At 38.2% G+C, this 24,473-nt stretch overlaps 2 protein-coding genes across 2 annotated transcripts; both read right to left on the bottom strand.

Annotated features, from left to right (window-relative positions):
* Window positions 1-14,043: 14,043 nt before the first annotated feature.
* LOC142171702 (uncharacterized) lies at window positions 14,044-14,514 on the bottom strand. The gene has a single exon (XM_075235391.1). It carries the CDS (start codon window positions 14,512-14,514, stop codon window positions 14,044-14,046), a length of 471 nt encoding a protein of 156 aa, XP_075091492.1.
* A 404-nt stretch (window positions 14,515-14,918) lies between these two features.
* On the bottom strand, window positions 14,919-15,497 carry LOC142171701 (uncharacterized). The gene has a single exon (XM_075235390.1). It carries the CDS (start codon window positions 15,495-15,497, stop codon window positions 14,919-14,921), a length of 579 nt encoding a protein of 192 aa, XP_075091491.1.
* Between the last annotated feature and the right edge of the window lie 8,976 nt (window positions 15,498-24,473).

The following is a 24,473-nucleotide window of genomic DNA, read 5'->3' as shown; positions in this document are numbered from 1 at the left end:
AACTTCCACTAACCCATCTTAATCCAAAATGCTCGCAAGCCCACCTCCGGCAACCGACCCCACACTTTAAACCCCACTGGAACCCCTTGATATTCCCCTTCCCTACCTACGGGATATGGAAGAAGATATTCCCTAAAAGAAATCCTCCTTGAGGCAAACAAATTCTCATCTACCATGTACCAACTACTGCATAAATCTCCCTTCATTCCCTTATTCGAACTAAACGTCGGGAACATCCCGATCCAATATCGAATAAGGATAAAGTCAGACTCTACCAACCATGGAAATATTCCCTAATTATCAGAAAAATTGGGAATAAAATTACTCACCAGGTGCTTCGAGCAAATCTGGCACACATATGGAAACAAATAGAACCTCTCACCCTCATAGATTTGGGCTGGGATTTTTTATAGTCAAATTCAATCTCGAAGAGATCATGCCTAGAATCTTAACTGAGTGCCCTTGATTTCTAGAGGGACATTTCTTAACAATTCGCAGATGGGAGCCAAATTTCATCCCAGCTAAATCTAAGATAACACTAACAATTGTGTGGATCAGGCTACCCCAATTGCCAACAGAATTCTACAATAAGGCCATCCTTGAACAAGTTGGCAACAAAATCGAAAAACTCGTAAAGATCGACACATGTACCTCCTCCACCCTAAGGGACTGGTACGCAAGGATATGTGTTCAAGTGTCATTGGAGATCTCAGTTACCACTACAGTAACCATAGGTACCCACACACAGCCCATACTGTATGAGAGGGAGGGGATTCTTTGCAAGGCCAGTGGGAGGATTGGGCTTGCGATGAGGTTTTGCTCCTTCAACGCTAAAATCCCAGACCCACCATAAATACCCTCCCCCCATCGGATAAGAAGCAGTTTAGAACGGAGATGGCCAATGAAAAACCATCCATTTTCGTAAAAACAAGCATCTGCAATGGAAACAGAAGGGAACAATGAGGCGACTACCCAAATGTAGATAAAGCAATTTAATCTGGCATCAGGTACGTTTCTTGCCCCGAATCACAAGAAGCAATGTGATCCTCAAATTTGGGCCGGGTTGAAAATGACCCAGTGAATCAGTTGGCCCAAAGGGGGCGATCTACCGACCCAAATAGGCTAGATTCCTACCCAAGGCCTTCTGTGGCCCAGAAGCAAAATAGCTCAAATCTTTAATTGGGCATGACTAGCCCACGTGACCCATCTCACGACAAACTTTCTGGCCATAAAAGGCACCTACCCAACATACCAAAAAAAGATGCCTCTTTGGGCATAATATCTGACACACACATTCACAAATTTGATACCAACAAAGGGAAAGAAGATACCTTAAGTGGACTTCTATCTGTTCCCCCCAAATCGGGTATTCTTACACAGAATAATAATACTCTAGTCTCTCAAACAGATACGCTTCCAGCTCAATCCCACTTGTCAGTGGGCCAACCCACCCCGAGGGACCTTCGCATCGGTCCCACTACACTCACACACACAACCCACCCCCACTCTCTTTCTCCTCTCCAACTGTGTCACCCCCTCTACAAGTAATCGATTACCTACTTCACATCAATATCCCATAGTTACCAGTGAGATGACCTTGCTTGTCAATCTTCCAAGATTGACCGCTCAAGAAAAATCTTCAGACACACCTCACAATGAATCAGTTATGGATTATAGCCATAGTCCTAACAATATGACTCTTTCTTCATAACCTCTCTCTTGCAGATTCAACAAGGCTGAGTTCAGTAATGGAGAACTTGAACTCAAACACCCAAACCCCAATCACTGACCCACTAACACTTTCCTACGCACCACTCTTACCAGATCACACGCCAGACTCTTAGCTGGAGCTAGCATTACAGGGGACCACCCAAAAATTACAATTGATGGTGGGGTTAGTCCCCAAGTAAATCACAGTCCAGGACCCTCGAAACTTAGCAAGACTAGCCACGCAGCTTCTCTATCAAGGTTTGGCAGACCTTGGATATCAGTTGTGGATGTCCACTTTGCTTCAGGTACAGTACATGGGGACACAACAACCATTATCCATGGAGGATATCAACAACCTAATGGACCACTTGTGCCAGTCCATTCCCTTCTTTCCTCTAATAAACCGAAAGGGTCCAACACCATCACCCAACTTCACCTTGTGGCCACCAATAGTTCCAGTACCTCCCCCCATAATCATGTCCACTATCTCCTATGAACCAGCTGAGCAGTGGACTCAACAACACACTGAGTTACCTCAGGGAATCCAATGTGGACCTAGAAAATCTCATAGAAAATATGGGGGTCCCAAAAACAAAAGTATTCCTCATGCAAGAGCCACTGGAAATAGAGTTCAAAGAGCCCTTGGGGAAATACCTATTGCTTTATGCCCCAGAAAGTTAACAAGCTTCTCAATAGATCTCTGAGTGCCTTTGTCTCAATGCTCAGGGAACTCAGCAGGATCCCTAAAACTTATTGGGTATGATGAAGCCAACCCTTGTGGCCAAGAGGAAAGGAACCAAGAGGAAGGACCCCACTCAAAATCCATTATTAATGAACTTCATAATATGGAATTTTATGGGTGCTAATAGTGTTGAGTTCCGTAGGCATTGTTCCTCCATAGTTAAGCTTCACAACCCTGCTCTGCTGGTCCTACTTGAAACTAGGATGGTAGACCGCATGCACCTCACTATTGAACTCCAATTTGATGCCTAATTCCAAACCCCCTCTACTGGCCAGTCTGAGGGCATTGTACTCACGTGGAAGGAGGATTTTCTAAAACTGGAGGAGGTGTCCACCTCTCCCTAAGGGATCCATGTCATGGTCATGGTAATTCCATCTTCCCAAAAATGGTTGTTTTCTGCAATTTATGCTAGTAACTGCTTAGCTGATAAGACTAGACTTTGGGAGCTCCTAGAAGACTTAGATTATGTTTATAGGGGCAGATGGCTAGTTGGTGGTGACTTTAATGAAATTTTGAAAGCCAGAGATAAGTTAGGAGGTAACTGCTTAAACTTCAATAGGAGCAACAGATTCTGGCAGTGTCTCAATCAATGTAAGCTAGTAGACCTAGGATTCAAGGGCTCCAAATACACATGGACCAATAAAAGATATATTAAGAGGCATGACCTGATCCTGGAAAGACTAGATAGATGACTTGCAACTGATAATTCGATAGAACTCTTCCCTAAAATAACTGTCACCCACCTCCCTAGGACTCATTCTGATCACTGCCTTTTGTCCCTCAATCTTCTAAACAACCACCACACTTCACACAATAGACCATTTAGGTTTGAATCTATGCGGTGTAACCACCCTGATTTTCTGTCCAATGTGCAGGAAAGCTTCTCCCCTGAGCATAACATCTATAGGGCTACTGAGATCTTCAAAAGTAGGGTAACCATCTAGAATAAGCATGTGTTTGGAAACATATTCCACAAGAAAAGCATATCCTTACTAGATTAAATGGTATCCAAAGATCTAATAACTACTCCTTTAGCACTTTTCTCTAGAGTCTTGAAGCTAATCTCCAGCAAGAATCCAATGTTATCCTTAAGAATAAAGATGAATTCTGGAAGCTTAAAGGATTGACTGGCTGAGTGAAGGAGATGCCAACACCAGGTTTTTTCACACCTCTACCGTTAACAGGAGAAGGAGGAACATAATCCTTTGTTTGAAAGATGAGGAAGGAAACATAATCCAAGAACCCCATCTCATCAAAGAAGTCATCATTAAGTATTTCACCCATATCTTCACCACTGAACACATTCAATCCAGTAGGACACCCTCATTTAGTGAAGATAAACAACATGTCCTTGATAACAGAGCCAAGCTAACTTTGAATTCCCCTCTTAGGTTGTCTGAGATTAGTTGTACCCTAAACTCTTTTAAGCCTATGAAGGCTCCAGGTCCTGATGGGCTTCATCCTCTCTTCTACCAGAAACAATGGCATATACTGGCCAACCAGATAAATAACTATTGCGTGTCATTTTTTTCATCTGGCATCATTCCCCCTGAGGTTAACAGAACCTACCTTTGCCTAATCCCTAAATGTCCTAATGCTACTATGGTGAGAAACTTTAGACCAATAGGGTTGTGCAACACCATATACAAGCTTATTACTTAAATCATTGTTAATAGAATCAAACTTGTCCTTAACAATATCATTAGCCCCGCTCAAGCTAGCTTTCTCTCCAATAGAAGAGCTGTTGATAATGCTATTGTGGTTAAGGATTACATTAACCACTTCAAGAAGATGAAAGGTAAAAATGCTAACATGATCTTAAAAAATGAACTTGAGGAAGCATTTGATAGGCTGGAATGGTCCTTCATCAGGGACTCCCTACTCTACTTCAATTCCCCTGATAGACCAATCACCTTGATTATGTCTTGCATCACTACCATTTCCATCTTTGTTCTTGTTAATGGTGATAAGACCAAATTCTTCAACCCAACTAGGGGTATTAGACATGAGGACCTCATTTCCCCTATCTCTTCATCATTTGCATGGAAAGACTCTCTAGAAATGAGGCTCTTAAGAACAACTCCTGGTTTCCTATCAGCATCATCAGGAGTCGTCCCATGATCTATCACATGTTATTTGCTGATGATCTGACCTTATTTGCTTGGTCCAATAATAAGAACTGACATGCTATCTTAACAACACTAGGTATTTCAATAATGCCTCTAGCCAGAGGGTCAACTTCTTAAAATAAAAGGTCTTTTTCAGTGTTAACTGTAGAGAGAATTGTGCCAATCACGAAAACTCTATCTTGAGCATTAAGACAAGCTCCGCTTTTGGCAAATACCTTGGATTTCCCATACTCCACAAAAGACCCACAAGCAGTGACTTCCAATTCATTCTAGATAACCTTAACACCAAACTGGCTGGTTGGAAAATAAGGTTCCTTAATATGGTTGGTTGTACTACTCTAGCTGAAGCTAGCCTGAGTAGCATTCCCAGCCATGTTATGCAATACATTAAGCTTCCCTCTAAAATAAATAACCAGATTGATAAAATTCAAAGGGACTTTATATGGGGCACTACTGCTAAAAAGAGAAAGCTTCACATAGTTAATTGGGACACCATTACAAAGCCTAAGAAAAAGGGGGATGGGGAAGCAACAAGCTCATATGAAGAATAAAACTTGCCATACTAATTTCATATGGAGAATGTACAATAACACCAGCTCTATCTAGGCTAGAGTACTCATGAGTAAGCACTGTAATGGAGCTGGCAGGAGAGGTAGCCCCAAGACTAGAATATGGCAGTGCATTCAAGAGGGTTGGAGAACTTGTACTAAAGCCTCCGGATGGGTTCTCCACAAAGGGGATAGGGTCAATTTTCTGGAGGATAATTGGTTCCCCAACTTGTAGCCTCTTAGCTCTATCTTAAGAGGGCATTGGCAACCGACAGACTTAAAAAAAAAAGTCAGTACAATTCACAGTAATGGAATATGGGACCTAAACTTATAAGCTACCCCATTCCCCTTGACATCTCCCCCATTATCCAAAGCACCTTCATTCTTCTTAATGCAAGGGACAATGATATCCTCATCTGGAACCTCACCCCCTCTGGCACTTTCTCCTCTAGGTCAGCCTATAACTTCATTGCCAATAATTTTAACAACAACAATGCCCAGGAAGATCTCTTTGGTTGGATATGGAAGCTGAAGGTTCTTAATAAGATAAAATTTTTCACATAGTTGTTGTAGCAAAATAGACTTCCCACTGGAAGTTATCTCCACCACATTGGCATGAATATATACCCTAACTTATAACGATCCGACTGGTCATTTTGAGCTTTAGCGCGTCGTTCGGAGGTTTGAGGCCTTCAGTAGCTTCACTTCATGTATTATGACTTGTACGTGTAGTCGGAATTGAATTTCAGGAAGTTCAAAGTTGATTCGGATGGAACATTCTCATTTCGGAAGCTTTAAGTTGGAAGAGTTGACCGAGGTTTGACCTTTTGAGTAAACGACCCCGGAATCAGTATTTGAAGAATCCAATAGGTTCGTATGATGATTTCGGACTTGGGCGTGTATTCGGGTGGTTCGAGAGCATTTTAGCGCATATTATGGAAAGTTGGCATTTTGAAGGTTTTAGAATTTCATAAGTTTACTCGGAGGAGACTTGAGGTATAACTGCATGGCATCTGCAGTTCTGAAGTCCCCATCTATTTTACTTTAGTTGTGTGTTTATTTCCAGACAGCTTTATCTTTTTCAGACCTTTATTTGTATTATTCTAAAAGCTCGTGCACTTGTGATACCAATTCTGGGATGGTATTTAGACACCGTTGTTTTCATGGATTATTCACTACATTTCAGACTTTACTTCTGCATTTGTTCTTTGATTATTAATAGGTTTAAAAATTATTTTAAAAATAGATAATATTATTCTAACGTTGGCTTGCCTAGTAAGTAAAATGTTATGTGCCATCACATCCGATGGTGGGAATTTCAGGTCGTGACACCTGAATTTGCACATAAGGTGCATGGTGTAACGTGAGTACGCCGACTCAGTAAGTAACAACAATAAATAAAGGCTGGGCAGTAGTGACGAGCAATAAGCATATAAAGTTCATATCATGAAATCTCAGTAAAATACCACATGTTTTTTAATCAAAACATCTCGTTTAAACCCAGTTCCAGTAAAATCATTTAAAGATATTTTTCAACAGTTTTCAAACAAAGGCTCAATGCAAGGTAAGAAAAATTGATGAAATCATAAACAGCCCCTCGGGCAAAAAAACAACATCACTCATATACAACCCCTCGGGCAAACCTCACAATCACTCGTATATAGCCCCTCGGGCATACCTCACAGTCACTCGTAAACAGACCCTCGTGCATACCTCACCATCACTCATGCCTCCCAGTCACTCAACACTCGGCACTCGACACTCGCACTCAGTAGGTACCTGCGCTCACTGGGGATGTGTACAGACTCCGGAGGGGCTCCTTCAACCCAAGCGCTATATAAAGCCAAATCATGGCATTAATCAATCAGGCCCTCGACCTATATCAAACATGATATGGCATGCAGCCCGATCTCATAAATATCCTCACAAATCAGGCCCTCGGCCTCACTCAGTCATAAACCTCTCAAGCCACTTGGGATCTCAGTAAAACATGGTATTCAGCCCAAAACAACATTTATATGCATCAAACTAGAGTAATAAAAACTGAGTCATGCAGTAAACAAGTAAAACCATGACTGGGTATAAATTTTTAATCGAAAATAGTGAGGAGATAGTAATAAAAGGCCCCTAAGTGTCCAAATAGCATTAGCACAAGGCCCAAACATGGCATTCAACCCAATTCACAGAAACTCTTTCTAAAACACATAAGTATCATATAGTTTCAACGAAATATACAACTTTATAGTTGCTACGGGACGGATCAAGTCACAATCCCCAACAGTGCATGCCCACACGCTCGTCACCTAGCATGTGCGTCACCTCAAAATAGTAAAATGATACGAAATCCGGGGTTTCATACCCTCAGGATTTAGATTTACAATCGTTACTAACTCAAACCGATCAAATCTCTACCCTGCGATGCTATTGCCTCTCGACTCAGCCTCCAAATGCTCTGAATCTATTCACAATCAGTACAATACCATCAATATACGCTAATGGAATGAATTCTACAAGAAAAACTACCAATTTAGATCAAAAACCCGAAATTAGCTCAAACCCGCCCCCCAGGCCCACGACTCAAAATCGGGTAAAAGTCAATAATTACGAATGCCCATTCACTCACGAGTCCAACCATACTAGTTTCACTCAAATCCGACTTCAAATCGACATTCAAATCCCAAAAATTCATTTTATGAAGTTTCTACAATTTTTCCCAAATTTTTCACCGTCTCTGGTCTCCTTGTCCATTTGTAGCCTACTACTGAAAGTAAGTCCATCAATGAATCTCCTCACACTTACCCCGATAAATTTCTAGAAAAACTCACGAACAATCGCCACAAACTGAGCTCCCTAGGTCCAAAATGTGAAATAATGCCCTAAACCCCATTTATATAGTGCACCCTCTAAACTTCCACTGTGCGGTCCGCGAAATTCCAGGCGCGACCGCGCCTCCCAGGTCCTGCGATTGCGAAAATCTAGTGCGGCCGCACTTTTTGGTGGCTGCATTGCCCAGGCTTTAGTATTTTGGCCATAACTTTCTCTACATATGTCCAAATGATGACTTATTTACATTTCTGGAAACTAGACACGAAGGGCTACAACTTTCGTTGTGAATCATCTTAAAATTCCATGTAGATCAAAAGATATAGGCTTCCAAAGTCGGACCAGCGAATCTACAGAACTTTTCCCCCGGAGTGCGGCCGCGGCAGCATTATGCGGTCCGCAAAATTCTGCTGAGGTCCGTGAAATTCAAAGCACCAGAACCATACCTGAGTTCCGGAAATGCCCAGACTCGCTGAAAACTCACCACGAAATACACCCGAGGCCTTCGGAACCTCAACCAAAGGTACCATCAAATCCTAAAATACCATACAAACTCAATCGAGCTCTCGAATTACATCAAACAATAACAAAAACATGAATCGCACACCAATTCAAGCTTAATGCACTTGAAACCTCAAATCTCATCCGAATAACCTCAAATTTTGCACACACGTCACAAATTACACTACGATTCTAATCCAACTCCCGGAATTCCATTCCGACTCCGATGTCAAACGTTTCACTGCCAACCGGAAATCACCAAATTTCCAATTTTGCCGATTCAAGCCTCATTCTACCACGGACCTCCAAATTATATTTCGGACACGCTCCTAAGTCCAAAATCACCTAACGGAGCTATCCGAACCAAAAAAATCCCAATCCGAGATTGATTACTCATAAGTTAATATCCGGTTGACTTTTTCATCTTAACCTTCTAAATGAGAGACTGAGTGTCTCATTCCACTCCAAAACTACTCCGGAACCAAACCTACCAACCCGATATAATACAACACAGCTGAACAACACATAAAGAAGCAGAAATGGGGAAAACAGGGTTATAACTCTCGGAACGACCGGCCGGGTCGTTACAAAAAATATAGACTGATTTTTGAAGAAGAGTGGAGATAGGCGTTAATGGAGGGATGCTGAAATTTATGGAGAGAGAAACGCGGGTGAGTGCAAGATACGTGGGGGGAAGAAGGGGAGGAGGTTGTGGAGAGAGAAACGTGGGGGAGTGGAAGATACATTAGAGTGATTTTAAGACACTAATTATTATCATTAAATGCCTAAAAATGTACATAATTGGTAATTGGGTATATAACATGTATTTATATTAAAATTTGAGTAGGGAGGGTAATAAAAATTGAAATAGTGTATAAGAATATAAAAATTAACGTTTAAAATTAATAGACCCACGTCAGTCAACTCCCAGTTCCAATGTTTAACCATGTGGCTTTTTTCCCCATTAATTTATGGGCTACTAATCTATGATGTATAGTATTTGGTTAAACCACAGATTAGTTTTCGTATTCCAAATGGCATGCGAATCTATTTTTTCTCAAATATCCAATTCTATATATTCTTGACCTTCACAATGATCTCAAACATAGGAAATAATTAATTCTTGAATACCTTAGTTTACTTTAGCCGCGAATAATAAATCATCGTGGTCATGAGTACGGTTCCGGTGGCATGGACACTATACGTAAATCCCAATTTGAGTGTGCATTTCATGCCACCCGACCATAACTTTAGATAATAATAAAAAATAAACATGATGTAAATCGCGGGTACATTTCACTTGACGTGATTCGCAATGTGTACCAAAAAAATAAGTGCGCGACATCGCAACTTATTCAAATAAACTCTATAAATCCTAAAAGCAATTAAAATTCTACTAAAAGCGGTTCAAAAGTTAAAAATGCACAATAGGTTTTAAACATACAATAAATCATATAATTAGGTCAATTATTAATAGTTTAGCAACCGTGCTAAAATTACGGAATCTCGAAGTGCCTCACACCTTCTCCCGGGTAAACATAATTCCTTACCCGGTCTTCTAATTTTGGCAGACTTTAAAACAGAGTCAATTTTCTCGATTTGAGATTTTAAAATAAACCGATGACTTAGGACACCATAATAAATATTCCATGTGGCGACTCTAATTAAATAAATAATCCCATTTTGAACAATGTCACTTTAATTACAAACACTCCCTTATCCCTCAGAAAAAAGAGGCATGACAGCTCTAGCGCGAGAAAGGAAGGCACATGACTTGGACCAAGTAAAGTGCATCAAGGACGAATAAGGTAGAGTTTTGTTGGATGACGGGCTTATCCGTCGGAGATGGCATACCTACTTCCATAGTCTCTTGAACTAGGAGGGGGACACAAGCATTGTACTAGGTGATTTGGAACTATTCGGTAGTCGTTGTGGCTTTGGGTATTGTAGTTGGATTAGAGTTGATGAAGCTGAGGGGCTATGCGTAAGATGAGTAGGGGCAAAGCAACCGGGACGGATGAAATCCCGGTGGAGTTTTGGAAGAGTGCGGGTAAGGCAGGCTTGGAGTGGCTCACCAGGATATTTAAAGTAATTTTTCGAATGAAGAAGATGCCCAAAGAGGGAATGTGGAGCACGATGGTTCCTATATACAAGAACAAAGGTGATATCCAAAATTGCAATAACTATCGGGGTATCAACCTGTTTAGCTATACTATGAAAGTATGGGAGAGAGTGGTAGGGCTAAGGATGAGGAGGAGTGTGTCTATTTCCGAGAACTAGTTTGGGTTTATGCCTGGGCGTTCGACTACAGAAGCCATCCACCTTGTTAGGAGATTGATGGAGTAGTATAGGGAGAGAAAGGACTTGCATTTGGTATTCATCGACTTAGAAAAGGCGTACGATAAAGTTACGTGGGAGGTTTTGTGGAGATGTTTAGAAGCTAGAGGTGTACGTGTTGCCTACGTTAGGTTGATTAAGGACATGTATGATGGAGTAAAAGACCCAAGTGAGGCCGGTAGGTGGGGACTCAAACCATTTTCGGATTATGATGGGTTTGCATCAGGGGTCGGCACTCAGCCCTTTTTTGTTTGCTCTGGTTATAGACGTACTGACGCGCCACATTCAAGGGGAGGTGTCGTGGTGCATGTTATTTGCATATGATATTGTATTGATTGACGAGACACGAGACGGTGTGAACTCGCAATTAGAGGTATGGAGACAAACCTTGGAATATAAAAGTTTCTTGAGCAGGACCAAGATAGAATACTTGGAATGTAAGTTCAGTGGCAAGACTCAAGGAGGGGAAGGACAGGTAAGGCTGGACTCGCAGGTCATCCCTAGGAGAGGGAGATTTAAGTACCTTGGGTTTATTATTCAGGGGGATGGGGAGATTGATGTAGATGTCACACATCGTATTGGAGCGGGTGGATGAAATTGAGACTAGCTTTCGGTGTTTTGTGTGACAAGAAGATGCCACCAAAACTTAAGGGTAAGTTCTACAGAGTGGTGGTCAAACCAACGATGTTGTATGGGGCTGAGTGTTGGCCAGTCAAAGATCGCTCATATCCAGAAGATGAAGGTAGCAGAGATGAGGATGTTGAGATGGATGTGCGGGCACACCAGGTTAGATAGGATCATAAATGAGGTTATTCGCGACAAAGCGGGTGTGGCTCCTATTGAGGACAAGATGCGGGAAGCGCGACTTAGGTGGTTTGGTCATGTGAGGAGGAGGAGCACAGACTCCCCGGTGAGGAGGTGTGAGAGGTTGACAATGGAGGGCCTACGGAAGGGTAGAGATAGGCTAAAGAATAGGTGGGAAGAGGTGATTAGGCAAGACATGGCGCAACTTCAGCTGACCGATGACATGACCCTTGATAGGAAGGTATGGAGGTCGAGAATTAGGGTAGTAGAGTAGGTAGTCTAGAGTGTTCATAACAATAGTATGGGAACGCAGTCTCGCTTTCTGTTGGTAGTAGGTTTCTGTTATTTTCCTTCATTGTTGACCACCTTACTATCTTGTTGTTTTATCCTGCTTTTATGACTTTTTGGTAATGTCCCTTCTTGCCTATATTTTCATTAATATGGTTCTTACACTTTCCAGAGCCGAGGGACTATTGAAAACAGTCTATATATCCTCACAAGGTAGGGGTAAGGTCTGCGTACACACTACCCTCCCCAAACCCCACGGTGTGGGATAATACTGGGTATGTTGTTGTTGTTATGCTCAATATTATGTATAAGTTGAGCACCATGCACGTATCCCAAAGCCCTTACTCAATTGGTTGGAGTCTCGTGCTGATAGCGTGTTATAAAACAACAAAAGAAGAAGAGTATTACAGAGAAAAGTAAAGAGAGAGAATTCTTATTGATTTGGGATGAATTACGATGAAATAGAACCCCTCTATTTATAGGGGGAAAATGACTTAGCCATCAAGTAACAAACCCTAAAATCTCTGTAAAATATAGATATTCATCTTAAATACATTTATATTTATAACATTTTAGATTATATTGAAAATTTTAAATCGAAAAATACAATTATTCTTCATTTTGTTTAATTAATGTTGGGTGCGGACGGCGGAGTACATTATTGCATTTCTCGTCACTAGCTAGTATCGACAATAATTATGAACCAAGTACTGGCACTTGTTTTATCTATAGTGAACATTGTAGGATTTATAGGTTCGGCGTTTACCACCTTCCATTAAACATAAATCATGTAAATTCTAGGAAATTATTAATGAAAGAGTTGGAACTTTAAAATATTAGACTAGTCTGCACAATAAGTTCATGTAAATTATTTTTCGATCTTTAAAACGTCATATTTCCTTGAAACTTGCGCAATTAAAAAATGTCAGGTAGACAGTAGTTTTTTTTTTGTTTTTGTTTTTTTGACAAGGTTGTTTAATGGGTAAAAAGAGTTTGGAATTATTTCCAATATAAATTAAGTGCTTTTCTAAACCTTTTTTCTTTAAAGGAAATTTTCTGGACTATACTTCTGCACATGAACTTTCATATAATATGAAAAGCTTATAAATTGGATCAATAATTATATTCTAGTAGCTTAGCTAGAATATACAAATATCATATATCATATGTATGATTGTATCTCACTTTGTTTGTTATAGTTAAGGTATTCGGATTATAAAAATATGATATCTATAATACGACCAGAAGCAAGTTTTCACAATTAAAAACTACAAATAAATCAGTTACAAATTTCACTCAAAGATCATTAGATTTTATACCCCGAACAGTTGTGCAATTTTGGAAATATTACCCGCGTAAGATATTCATCTGAAGTGAAATAGAAAATCAGTATAAATAATTGTGCGACCGTGGTAATATGACAATAGATTGGTAAGTTGTGTAGATTGGTAACTTGTGTAGCTCACATAAAGCACGCCTATCATATTAAATTATTAATACAGGATTAATTATTTTCCTGTAGTAACTGTTTGGGTGCTGTTTTTTTTTTCCTCCTCTTCCTTTTCTTTTTATTCTCTTTTCTTTTTCTTCTTCTTCTTCTTCTTCTTTTCTTTTCTTCACCTTTTCTTGAGCCGAGAGTTTATCAGAAACAACTTCTCTACCTTTACCAGGTAGAAGTAAGGTTTGCGTACATACTACCCAACCCAGACCTCACCTGTGGGATTAGACTGAATTTTTTGTTATTATTGTTGTTGTTTTGTTGTTGCTGTTGTTGTTTTGTTGTTGTTGTACTACATGATTAATCAAGGATCAATCTCGTACTTGTTGAGTCAATCCCGCAGATGCGGAGCTAGGATTTGAAGTGTGGATTCTAAATCTTAAGATAAGATTATGATCTAAAACTAATATACAATAACAAGTTGACTAAAGAATGAGTATCAATATCTAATATATATTTAAAAAGTAATGAACTAGACAAATACAATATATGAATATAAACATTATCATTTCAATTGCACTCTGCGACTTATCTTGTTTTGAAAACGATCAATGATCGCATCATTAGGTACACTTTCAAATACTTCAACCTCTATATAACAAACTAAAGAATCATTCAAAAAGTCATCACCAATCCTGCTTCGCAAGTCATTTTTAATAAATTTCATTGAAGAAAAATCTCTTTCGACGTAGCAGTAGCCACATGTAATATCAAACTCAGCTTCACAACTAAATAAACAAGTCTCCATGTCTTGTGAATATTTATTTTAACCAATGTCTTCGAGAGATCGCAAAGCCCTTTCAAGTTAGAGAATGCATTGTCCATTTCTCGCACATAATCAATATAGTTGTCAAGATCACAAATAAGATCTTCAAGATTAGAATCAGTGAACTCATTTGGATAATATGTAGCAAGTTTCATAATCTTATTTTTATCATAATTTGTAAAAAAATCATCTGGACTCAAACTAGCCATACCAAGAAGAAGATCAATATTCACTTCACCAAAACGATTGTTAAGCTCTAAAAGTTGTAAATCAATAGCAGCACAGAAAACTTTTATATGTAAATGATGAGAATATATAACAGTTGAGGTTTTACGCTTCGACTTTCCAAGACCATACTTCTCATCCATTTTTGGGATCACAATACCATTCTTATCACAAAACGAAGAGACATCTTCTATCAAATATTTTCATTTAGACTCCCTCATTGTTTGCAATTGCCTCTTTGTGAAATCAACAAGTTTCAGAGCACTAACAATATCTTGATCTTTTCTTTGCAGAGCCATAATCAAATCTTATATAATTGCCAATATTTTTAACATCAAATGTAATATACACACAAACTCATAAGATCTTATATCTTCCATTAGACTTTTTGCCAATGCTTTCTCCTGATAATTTGAATCCTCATTTGCAAGAACTCCAAGTACATGAACAATTGATGAGAATAAAGAAATAAAGTTACGCAATATCTTAAAGTGAGATCTCCAACGGGACCCGATCTTTGAAGCATAAGTTCTTGATTTAATCCACTTCATGTATGAATTTCACCAAGAACTAATAACTCATCTAATTTTTTAGCTTGATCATCTCTAATCACCTCCCTACGCTTATAAGAACCTCCAACAACATTCAAAATATTAGCAAGAAAATCAAAAAAAATATTTACATCATGGTATTTCTTTGCAACAACTATAAGAGTCAATTGCAATTGATGAGCAAAGCAATGTATGCAATATGCCGAAGGATTATCTTTCAGAATCAAAGTTTTAAGATCATTGATTTCTCTTTGCATGTTATTAGCTCCATCATACCCTTGTCCCCGTATTAGAGATGAACTCAATGACTGTTGTAAAAGCAAAGAATATATTGCTTTTTGTAATGCATGTGCAGTTGTAGCTTTAACATGAACAAGACCAACGAATCGCTCAATAAGTTCATCTTCTGTGTTGACATAGCGCAAAACAAGAGCCATTTGTTCCTTATGAGAGATATCCTTAGACTCATCAACTAATATCCCAAAAATATCCCCATTCAAGTCTTTAATAATTGCTTTTACCGTTTCTTTTGCATAAGAATTCATAATATCTTTTTGAATATCAGGAGAAGTCATGGTGTTATTTTTTGGAGCTTTTTCTAATACCACATTTTCACATCTTCCTTCCTATCTGCATACCATTTTAAGGCATTTCTTCTTTCAAAAGATACCTTATCACATCAATTGAAGCATTCAAGCGAACTCGATGTTCACTTTTAGTTTTCCCAGATTGCTTGTCCAAAGAAGTTAGAATGGATTGTGTTTGGTTCATTAAATCTAGCATCATCTTGAAACATCGATTATGAACACTATCATGTCACCCACATGTGATTTAAGCCTTTCTAAACCTTTATTCCAACCTCTAAATCATCCGTCGTGACATCATCACCTATATTTTTTCCATCTCTTCCAACCTCATTTTTAAACGAGTAATAACATAAACAAAATGTTGCATCTTATTTAATGCTATATTCTAACCATTGAGAACATGAAGTTCTAATCCATTCAGGATTAAAGTGACGCATTATTCCTCCAAAATCTCTTTTTGGAAAGACAAAATTACGAGGTTGATAAGGTCCATTTTGTATATAATTTCTCCTTACTCGGTCACGTAAATTAGGAGAATATTTTGAAATTGATTTTCTTTCAGCAAGATCGAGGTCAGAATCCAATACTTTATCCGATGCTTGGGAAGGATTAATATTGTTATTAATAACTAGACATGGAGAACTTGGCAAAGGAGAGATAGAAGAAGCTGCAAAAGCTTGAGCTTTGTAGAAGCTCGTGATCATATCAACTTTTGCTAGAAGACCCTAAAAATCACAAAACACAAATTACACTTCAAGTTGTATGTTTCAAAATGCTTCAAGTCTTGGCTGCTTTGTGTTTGAATATATTTTTTACAAATAATTTAGTTACAATCTATGTGAATATAATACTAGAGCAACATATTTGACTAATGATTTGAATGGTGATTCAACTTTTTATTTATTTACAAATCTAAATACCAAAATAATAGATAGTCAAAATAGATCTATGGTTGTCTAAAAGGTAGAATAACTTTTTTATTCATGACTAAGCAACAATAAATTTTAAGCCTCATATTCCTATTCTTATTACAACTAATAATCTTGCTTTCCATATTTATTATATAAAATATAATAATAATTTTATCTCTGAGTAGTACACATGTGAATGCAAGTTGGTCTCACTAAGAAACTAAAAACAAGAAAGTAGGACCAGTGGACCACATACCTTGCCTATCGGTTTGTCGGGGATTCCAAGTTTGAACTTTTGAAAAGTACAAAAGAACAAATTGACAAAGAGAATAAAGGTCAAAATGTGGAACAATCCTAGAATTAAAGATTAAAAATCAGATTTTGTATAAATTATCAAATATAAAATATAAGATAAAAACATGAAGCACAAAAACAGAAAAGAAGAATTAAAGAAGGAAGAAGGGTCTAACTTCTAAGGGAGAAAGAGCATACACAACAGAGAGTTGGAAGGCGTCCGACAGAGAGTGATAGCAACTAGCAGCGATCGCCGATCAACAGAGGCAAAGCAGAACTCTAGTTTTTTTTGCTTTGAGAATTTAGATTTCGTCATTGTTTGGAGTTGGAAGGCGTCTGTTTTTGTTTAGAATTTTGTCTTTCTTTTATTAGAAATAGAAAACTTATTAAAAAATGCTAGTTTAGAGGAAAGTGAGAGGAAGTGTCATTGGAACTGCTTGAGAATTATTACGTCGTCGTTTACTCATTTAGTTTGTGCTTTTTATAAAACAAATTATAAAAATATAATTAAATAACACTGCTTTCAAGGGAATCACCGTGTGTCTCCCAGTGAACTAGAGCCCTTACCATTGGACCCAGACCACTTTTGTTACTGGGTTCGGCATGATATATTTATATAGAAAAACTCGTTGGCTCACATGCCAATCACGTGCCACTTCTATCTCCAATAAAACAGAACCAGGAATCTCAATCACTTTCTGCTCTCAAACTTGTATGGTGCTATTGCCACTGCCTGAACATTTCAATCCTTACTTCTTTGGTCCTACAAAAAGAAGTATGCATTTGGTTCAAAAATTTGTTTGAAATTGATGGCATAATAATGACAAATTCCGTATAATCTGGGATTAATTGATTCTTTTTTTATTCGTAACTATGAGCGATCCTATGTTCCAGACCCGAGATATTCTCTTATGAGCAGTTCCAGAACTAATAGTTAGAGTACTAATTTTCTTAGCTTCGATATTTCATAGATCCACGTGGTAAGTCTATATTTTACTAAATACACTTAACTCGTGTTTGGAAAGTAGGCCTTGAAATATGATCTGATGATTTGACTAGATGTGTCATAGAGAGTATAATAAGAAAACTTATGGTGGAAGAAGAAGGCAAAGAATTGAGGCAAAGTGAAACAGGAACTCCATATGTCTTTTCAGGACGGTGTCTCATCACATAACTCTTTGAAGAACAAAACTCATCTCTTCATTTTGCTCAGAAGAGTCTGTGACCAAGATTTAAGTTGAAAGATATGTGTGTTGTTGCAATGCTATATTTCAAAATAAGAGTGGATCTACTTCTTCAAAAGTTTAGAATGAGACAAGTGACCTTACCTTAGGCATTGCCCTGAAATTAATGTTGATTTATTTTTAAGACTTACCATGTCATCTCTATTCATTTTTTTAACAACCGTGGTATTCGGGCCTGCTATGTTCACCTCGAATATTTTCACGAGATGTTTGTCACCTCCCACCAGTAACAGGTACCAGGTAACTCTATCTACCAAAGCGTGGACAGATTGGAAGAAATCACCTAGTGTTTTTGCTTCCATTAAAATTTGTCATGACTCCAATTTTCCTCCGTAGGATATCATGATGGCACCTAGTATCTAAGACTAGGTAAGCCGATTTCTTACAAGGATTGAGCCACTTTTTTTCTTTTAGCAATGATAATTTAAAATAAAAATTAATATGAATACCCAAACAAGAGGGAAAAGAGCCTACGGGGCAATAACCATAACAATCTCCCAAAACTGGCAATACAGAGTCACAAACTTTAGCTAAATACATGAAAAGATCTCAAATATCGAGATACAATACTATTCAAATACAAGTTGATAGTACAATATAAGGAAAGGACTCCAAGGGACTGCGACGACCAAGCAGCTCTACCTTGAATCCTCGCGATCAACAAGATAACTATGCCCGAGTCTGATATCTTCAATACCTGTTTTTACACAAAAATGTACAAAAGTGTAGTATGAGTATACCATAGTCGGTACCCAGTAAGTATCAAAACTAACCTCGGTGGAGTAGTGACGAGGTACAAATTAAGACACCCACTAGACAAAATAACCTATGCATCATTAGAGTATAAAGCTAGAAATGGAAAGCAGGAATCAGTAAATGGCAACAAGAGTCAACATGAGATATAAATAGTAAAGCAATAGAAATATCATGAAAGTACTGTTGGAACTAAATAAGGAACACAATGATAACCCATAAATCAAGACGTTCTAACACAAGTTTCACAACGAGATTACCCGAGATACCTCATCTCATAGTCACGGGTCTTAACCTACCATCAAATTCTCATGGCACCCTGTGCCCACATCTAAAATCACAACCGCACGGACAGCTCACGTGCCAATATCTCAATCCGCCTGGTATGATCACAGGCTTAATATCACAATCTGCCTGGCGTGGTCACATGCTCAATATCAACAAGAAAACAGATAATACAAGAACACATGGGCATGATAAAATAATGTTAAGTCTCATACTCCTGAACTAGTATAAGTGGAATGCTACGGTGTATGCTTGTGCGAGTGTACTACACTGCCCAAATCAACAAGTAATATTATAGACATCGAGTTGCTCATCGAAGCAACATAAAAAGTCACGTATGATGTATGACATACACAAGGAAAAGCATACCATCACACGAATATCACCAATAAGAATGTCCCTAAGCCATCACACATCATCCCTGACATTGCCACACTTATCACTCCGCACATTCAAAAATAATGAGATGCCACCCTTATGCCCCGCATAACAACAACGGTGAAATGTCACCCTTATACTCCGTATAAAAACAACCAAACTACATAACAATCCACAAATGCTTACATCACAACAACACGACATAACAACTCGTAACATAAGTGCCCATATGCCACAACATTTCCAAAGATCCAACAATATCAATATTTCCACAACAAATAGCCCACAGCTCAACACAATGTATATAGAATCTCAATAACAACAGAATGATCGGGAAAGTACCTTCAACAAGGAACAGCACCCCCTTTAAACACAACTTCAATTAAAATGGATTAATGACTTTCGATAACTTCAATTACAATTATATGTTTAAGGATAAACTCGATAGTGAAAGTATCCCTATGAAATGGCAAACTTCGGCTCCTAGTGTATGAGTTAGGCTAACAATGAACGAGATGGCACGAACTAGCACTATGTCTAAATGCATGAGAATAACCCGACAACAAAAAGGATATCATATACAACAATTTAAACTAAGAGTAACTCAACAATAAAAGAAATCACACGACGGTAGAAGTGGTAACAACTTCAAATAAAGCATATAAGAGCAAACTCAAAAAGTAAAGAATGTGACATGTAACGACAACTTCAAATAAAGCATGTGATAGTAGACATGACGAATAAAGATATAACATGTGCTAACAATTCCAAATAAATAAATGAAGGAAGACTAAGAGTCTAAACCGGTCAATTTTTATATATAAGCCCGAGTACGTACTCGTCACCTCGCGTACACGGCTTTCACATAACACAAATGGCTCAAATCTTAAGGGATAGTTTCTCCCACACAACGTTAGACAAAATACTAACCTCAAAGAAGCTAAACCGATACTCTAAAATGATCCTCTCGTGTGAAACAACCTCTAGACAGCTCAAATCAAGCCAAACTAACTTAATATGATAAATAAAAACTATAGGAAATAATTCCGGATAATAAAGCTTCGATCTTTAATGAAAGCAAAAAAGTCAACCCAAAAGGTTAACCCCGGGCCCGCATCTCGTAACCCGACAAAATTCACAAAATCTGAATACCCATTCTGATACGAGTCCAGCCATATCAAAATTATCTAATTTTGACATCAACCCATCCTTCAAATCATCATTTTATAATTATTAAAGTTTATACAAAAGTTATCATTTTCTCCCGTTCACATCATTAATTAAATGTTAAAAACAAAGATGGAATCATGAAATATAATCAAATTCAGATAAAGAACACTTACCCCAATCCAAATCGTGAAGAATGCCTCCAAAATCGCCCAAACTGAGGTCTACAACTCAAGATATGATAAAAATGGCCAAACCCTCGATATATCATGATGCTGCCCAGAGGTTCCGCATTTGCGGACCAAAAATGTGCACCTGCACTCTCGCTTTTGCAAGCCATTATATGTACCTGTGATTATCACTTATCAGCCCAGCAACCGCACCTGCACAAAAGCGGTTTCATCTGCGGCGCCGCAAAAGCGCTCACACAATCGCAGAAGCGGACTTCCTCGCACCTGTGATCCATAATATGCAGATGCGACAATCACACATGTGATCATTCACTCACAGGAGCGAACCTCCCGCCCAGGACTCAACATCATAGAAGCAATACAAAACGCGCAGAAGCGGATCCGCACTTGCGCTACCTAAATGTGCAGATGCGAAGCACCAGAACCAGACTTACCCAAAAATATGAAAATAATCTGAAACTTGTCTGAAACACACCTGGGGACCCCGTAATCCCGTCTAAACATACCAACAAGTTTCATAACATAATGCGGACCTGCTCGAGGCCTCAAATCACATCAAACAATATCAAAGCTATGAATCGCACCTCCAATCAAACTTAATGAACTTATGAACTTTTAACTTTTATAACTCGCGCCGAATCATATCAAATCAACCCGGAATAACCTCAAATTTTGCATCCAAGTCCTAAATAACACAACAGAGCTATTCCAACTCTCGGAATCACAATCCGATCCTTATATCCATAACATCAACTCCCAGTCAAACCACTCAACCTTCCAAACCTTTAACTTTCCAATTTTCACCAAAATACATCAAATCAACCTACGGACCTCCAAATCTAAATTTGGGCATGTGCGTAAGTCTAGAATTACCATAAGAATCTATTGGAATCATCAAAACACCATTCCGAATTCGTCTACATAAAAGTTAAACTGCGGTAAACTCTTTTCACTTATACTTCTAAAATAATAATTGTTCTTCCAAATTAATCATGAATTATCCGAAAATTAACTCGACCAAACACGCAAGTCATTATACATGATATGAAGATACTCGAGACCTTAAGCCATCGAGCGGGGTGCTAATTCACAAAACTCCCATTCGGATCGTTACAAAATTTGATCATGAGACCTCATGGTTCTCACCTACTTCATTGACCACAAGGGAATACCCTTGAGTGCTATGTCACCTCTTTCTTTTTTGGTAATATGTTTTAGTTAGTACTGTTATTTGTGGCTTGAATTATTTTTTTATATTTTTAGGAAGCCCATAATTCCTATAGGTTTGGAATAACCCATTGTTCTAATAGATTTAGGAAATAAAAACTTATTGTCCTTCTCAGATTGGGAAACTTTTCTCTTATAGGTTTGATATTATTTGGTACCTATATATAGGGGTTGTAATCGGGGATTCTATATACGATATTTGAAAGTACAAGAGGGGAGGGGGAGATGGTATTTGAAAGTATTAGAGGGGAGGGGGGTGAATTTCCATCCTTTTTTGTTTATAGTTAATTAGTCAACTAGTTTACTAGTTAGTCGACTAAAAATTAGAGCGGGGGTAAATAACAAATGTTGAAAGTAAATTACACTGAATATTTTTATATTGGTTCGGATTTAATGTGAATCCTAGTCCATTCTCCTTGGGTTGCACGAGGGTTCTCTCTTCAAATCTCCTTAAAATATTTCTTACAAGTGTGTTGATGTATTGAGCACATACTACCTGATCTTAGAACTTAAGTAAACTCTCAATGTTTTGATACAATGCCTCACCAATATTTTTTTATCTCCAATAGTTACACAGTAAATCTAGTACATACTACAATGCTTGTTTAGAGTAGAACAAAGAGCTTGAGGTTAGTTCGATCAAAGTATACCTCTTCTCCTTGACCTCTGACTATATATGCAACTTGAGGGATCTGCTTTGTTCTTGATTGAAGCGGATCTTGAGAGATTGGCAACCCAAATAAATTGATCCTTGGAAATAATCTTGATTTATGTTTCTTTCCAAGAATAAGTGCGGAGCTTCCATCGATTAATCCTTCAATTATGGAGAGTGACAACTTTCCTTGAATAATACGATTAAGTAGACGAGCGGGTCTTTAGGCATATAATCTTTCCTTCAACAGCTTGATTGACAATCTGAGCGGATTCTCATGAATAATGATCTTCCTTAATTTTGGACTTTCCTTCCTTGAAGTACATTAATTGCTTTCTTAGATGATCTTCTACTGGACAAGATCTTCGATTGACTTGAGTCTGCCGTCTTTGAAGCATCATGGGTTAACGCCTTACTTTGTTTATGGAATATGCCTTTGAATAAGTGATATTATTTTCATCATTGAAACTTGGATCTAAAAATCTCCCTCTTTTTGATGATGACAAAATAATAATGATTACTTCAGTTTACTTCCTTGTTTATGTTAGTTGACTTTCTTTCAACTATAGTCGACTCCTTTTTATTTGGGCAATTAGTCAATTCCCCCTCGACTGGACAACTCCTTATGTATGAGCATGTACTTATCATAAGTCGACTCCCTCTCATTCGGGCAGCCAAAAAAAGCTTTACCTGCATCCCCTGCATCTAACTTCTCCCCCTTTAGCATCAACAAAAAGAATTATACCAGTAGGAAACAACCAAATAAGTAGGTAATATCTGAGTTAAGTATGCAAAAGCATGAGTAATTATGTGAAAATTACAACCACATGACTTGATAGCCAATCCAAAAAGAAGAAAAAAAAGAATATTTCTTTAAACATCCAATAGCCAACAACTGCGTTAACAATGCAGAAAATATATGAGATTGTTGAAGATACCCTCTTTGAGGCAGTCAAAACTGGAATTCGTGGTGACTGGTATTCCATCAATTCTGTCATGAACTTCTATGAAAGCTTTCACTATATTTTGTGTTGTCCTTTGTAGTTTGACTCGTATCTTGGAACCTGAAGGGACAATTTTTGCTTCACCTTCTTGCTTCTTCACCCACGTGCCCTCCATGGCTACATATCTCATACTAGTAAAGTCTCTAGAGTTATAAGGTTTGGTCACAGTGATATAGGGATAGTTGGAGAGTGAGATGTTATGGACTTAAAGGTAGTGGTGATAACCATGCCATAGGGAAGACTGGTGGGGTCATCAGAACTCTAAATCATGAAATTGACTACCTAGGAAGACAACTTGACTTTGTGTTTGGTTAAGAAATAGTAGACAAGAGAAGTATCCCGTTGGGAAAAGGTTGAGAATGATCTTGTACGGGATAGAAGGGTGGTTGCCACAATGTGTGCAAGGACTCAGGGTTTTAATACTCACATCACTAGGTCCTAATTTACTAGGAAGGACTCAGGGTTGTAACTTTGCTATACAACATTTTTGTTACATCCTCATATTTTCTACGTAAGAGTACGTCGTAAATCAAAAGAAATGAGATAATCTTTTAAAAATATATATAATAAGTTAATCATATTACCTTGGAGGTTACTGATGTTTTGTACTTCAATATCACACAAGAAGGGGGGTGATTTGTGTGGTATCCAATTTTTTGCGTTCACAGATTATAGAAGGACCCGGTTCTTCTATGTGTTTCTAACACTACAATTGCAGAATAGTAAATGCAGAAAGTAAAGAACACAAGTATTTTTACGTGGAAAACTCCTGGCTCAAAAGGTGAAAAAATCATGACCTACTTCCGAGCAAGATTTTTCTCAACACTCCACTAAATCACTGAGACAAAAATAGCATTT

This window comes from Nicotiana tabacum, chromosome 17, assembly GCF_000715075.1.
Source record: "Nicotiana tabacum cultivar K326 chromosome 17, ASM71507v2, whole genome shotgun sequence".
Lineage (NCBI taxonomy): Eukaryota > Viridiplantae > Streptophyta > Magnoliopsida > Solanales > Solanaceae > Nicotiana > Nicotiana tabacum.
This window is presented reverse-complemented; position numbering and strand designations above follow the sequence as displayed.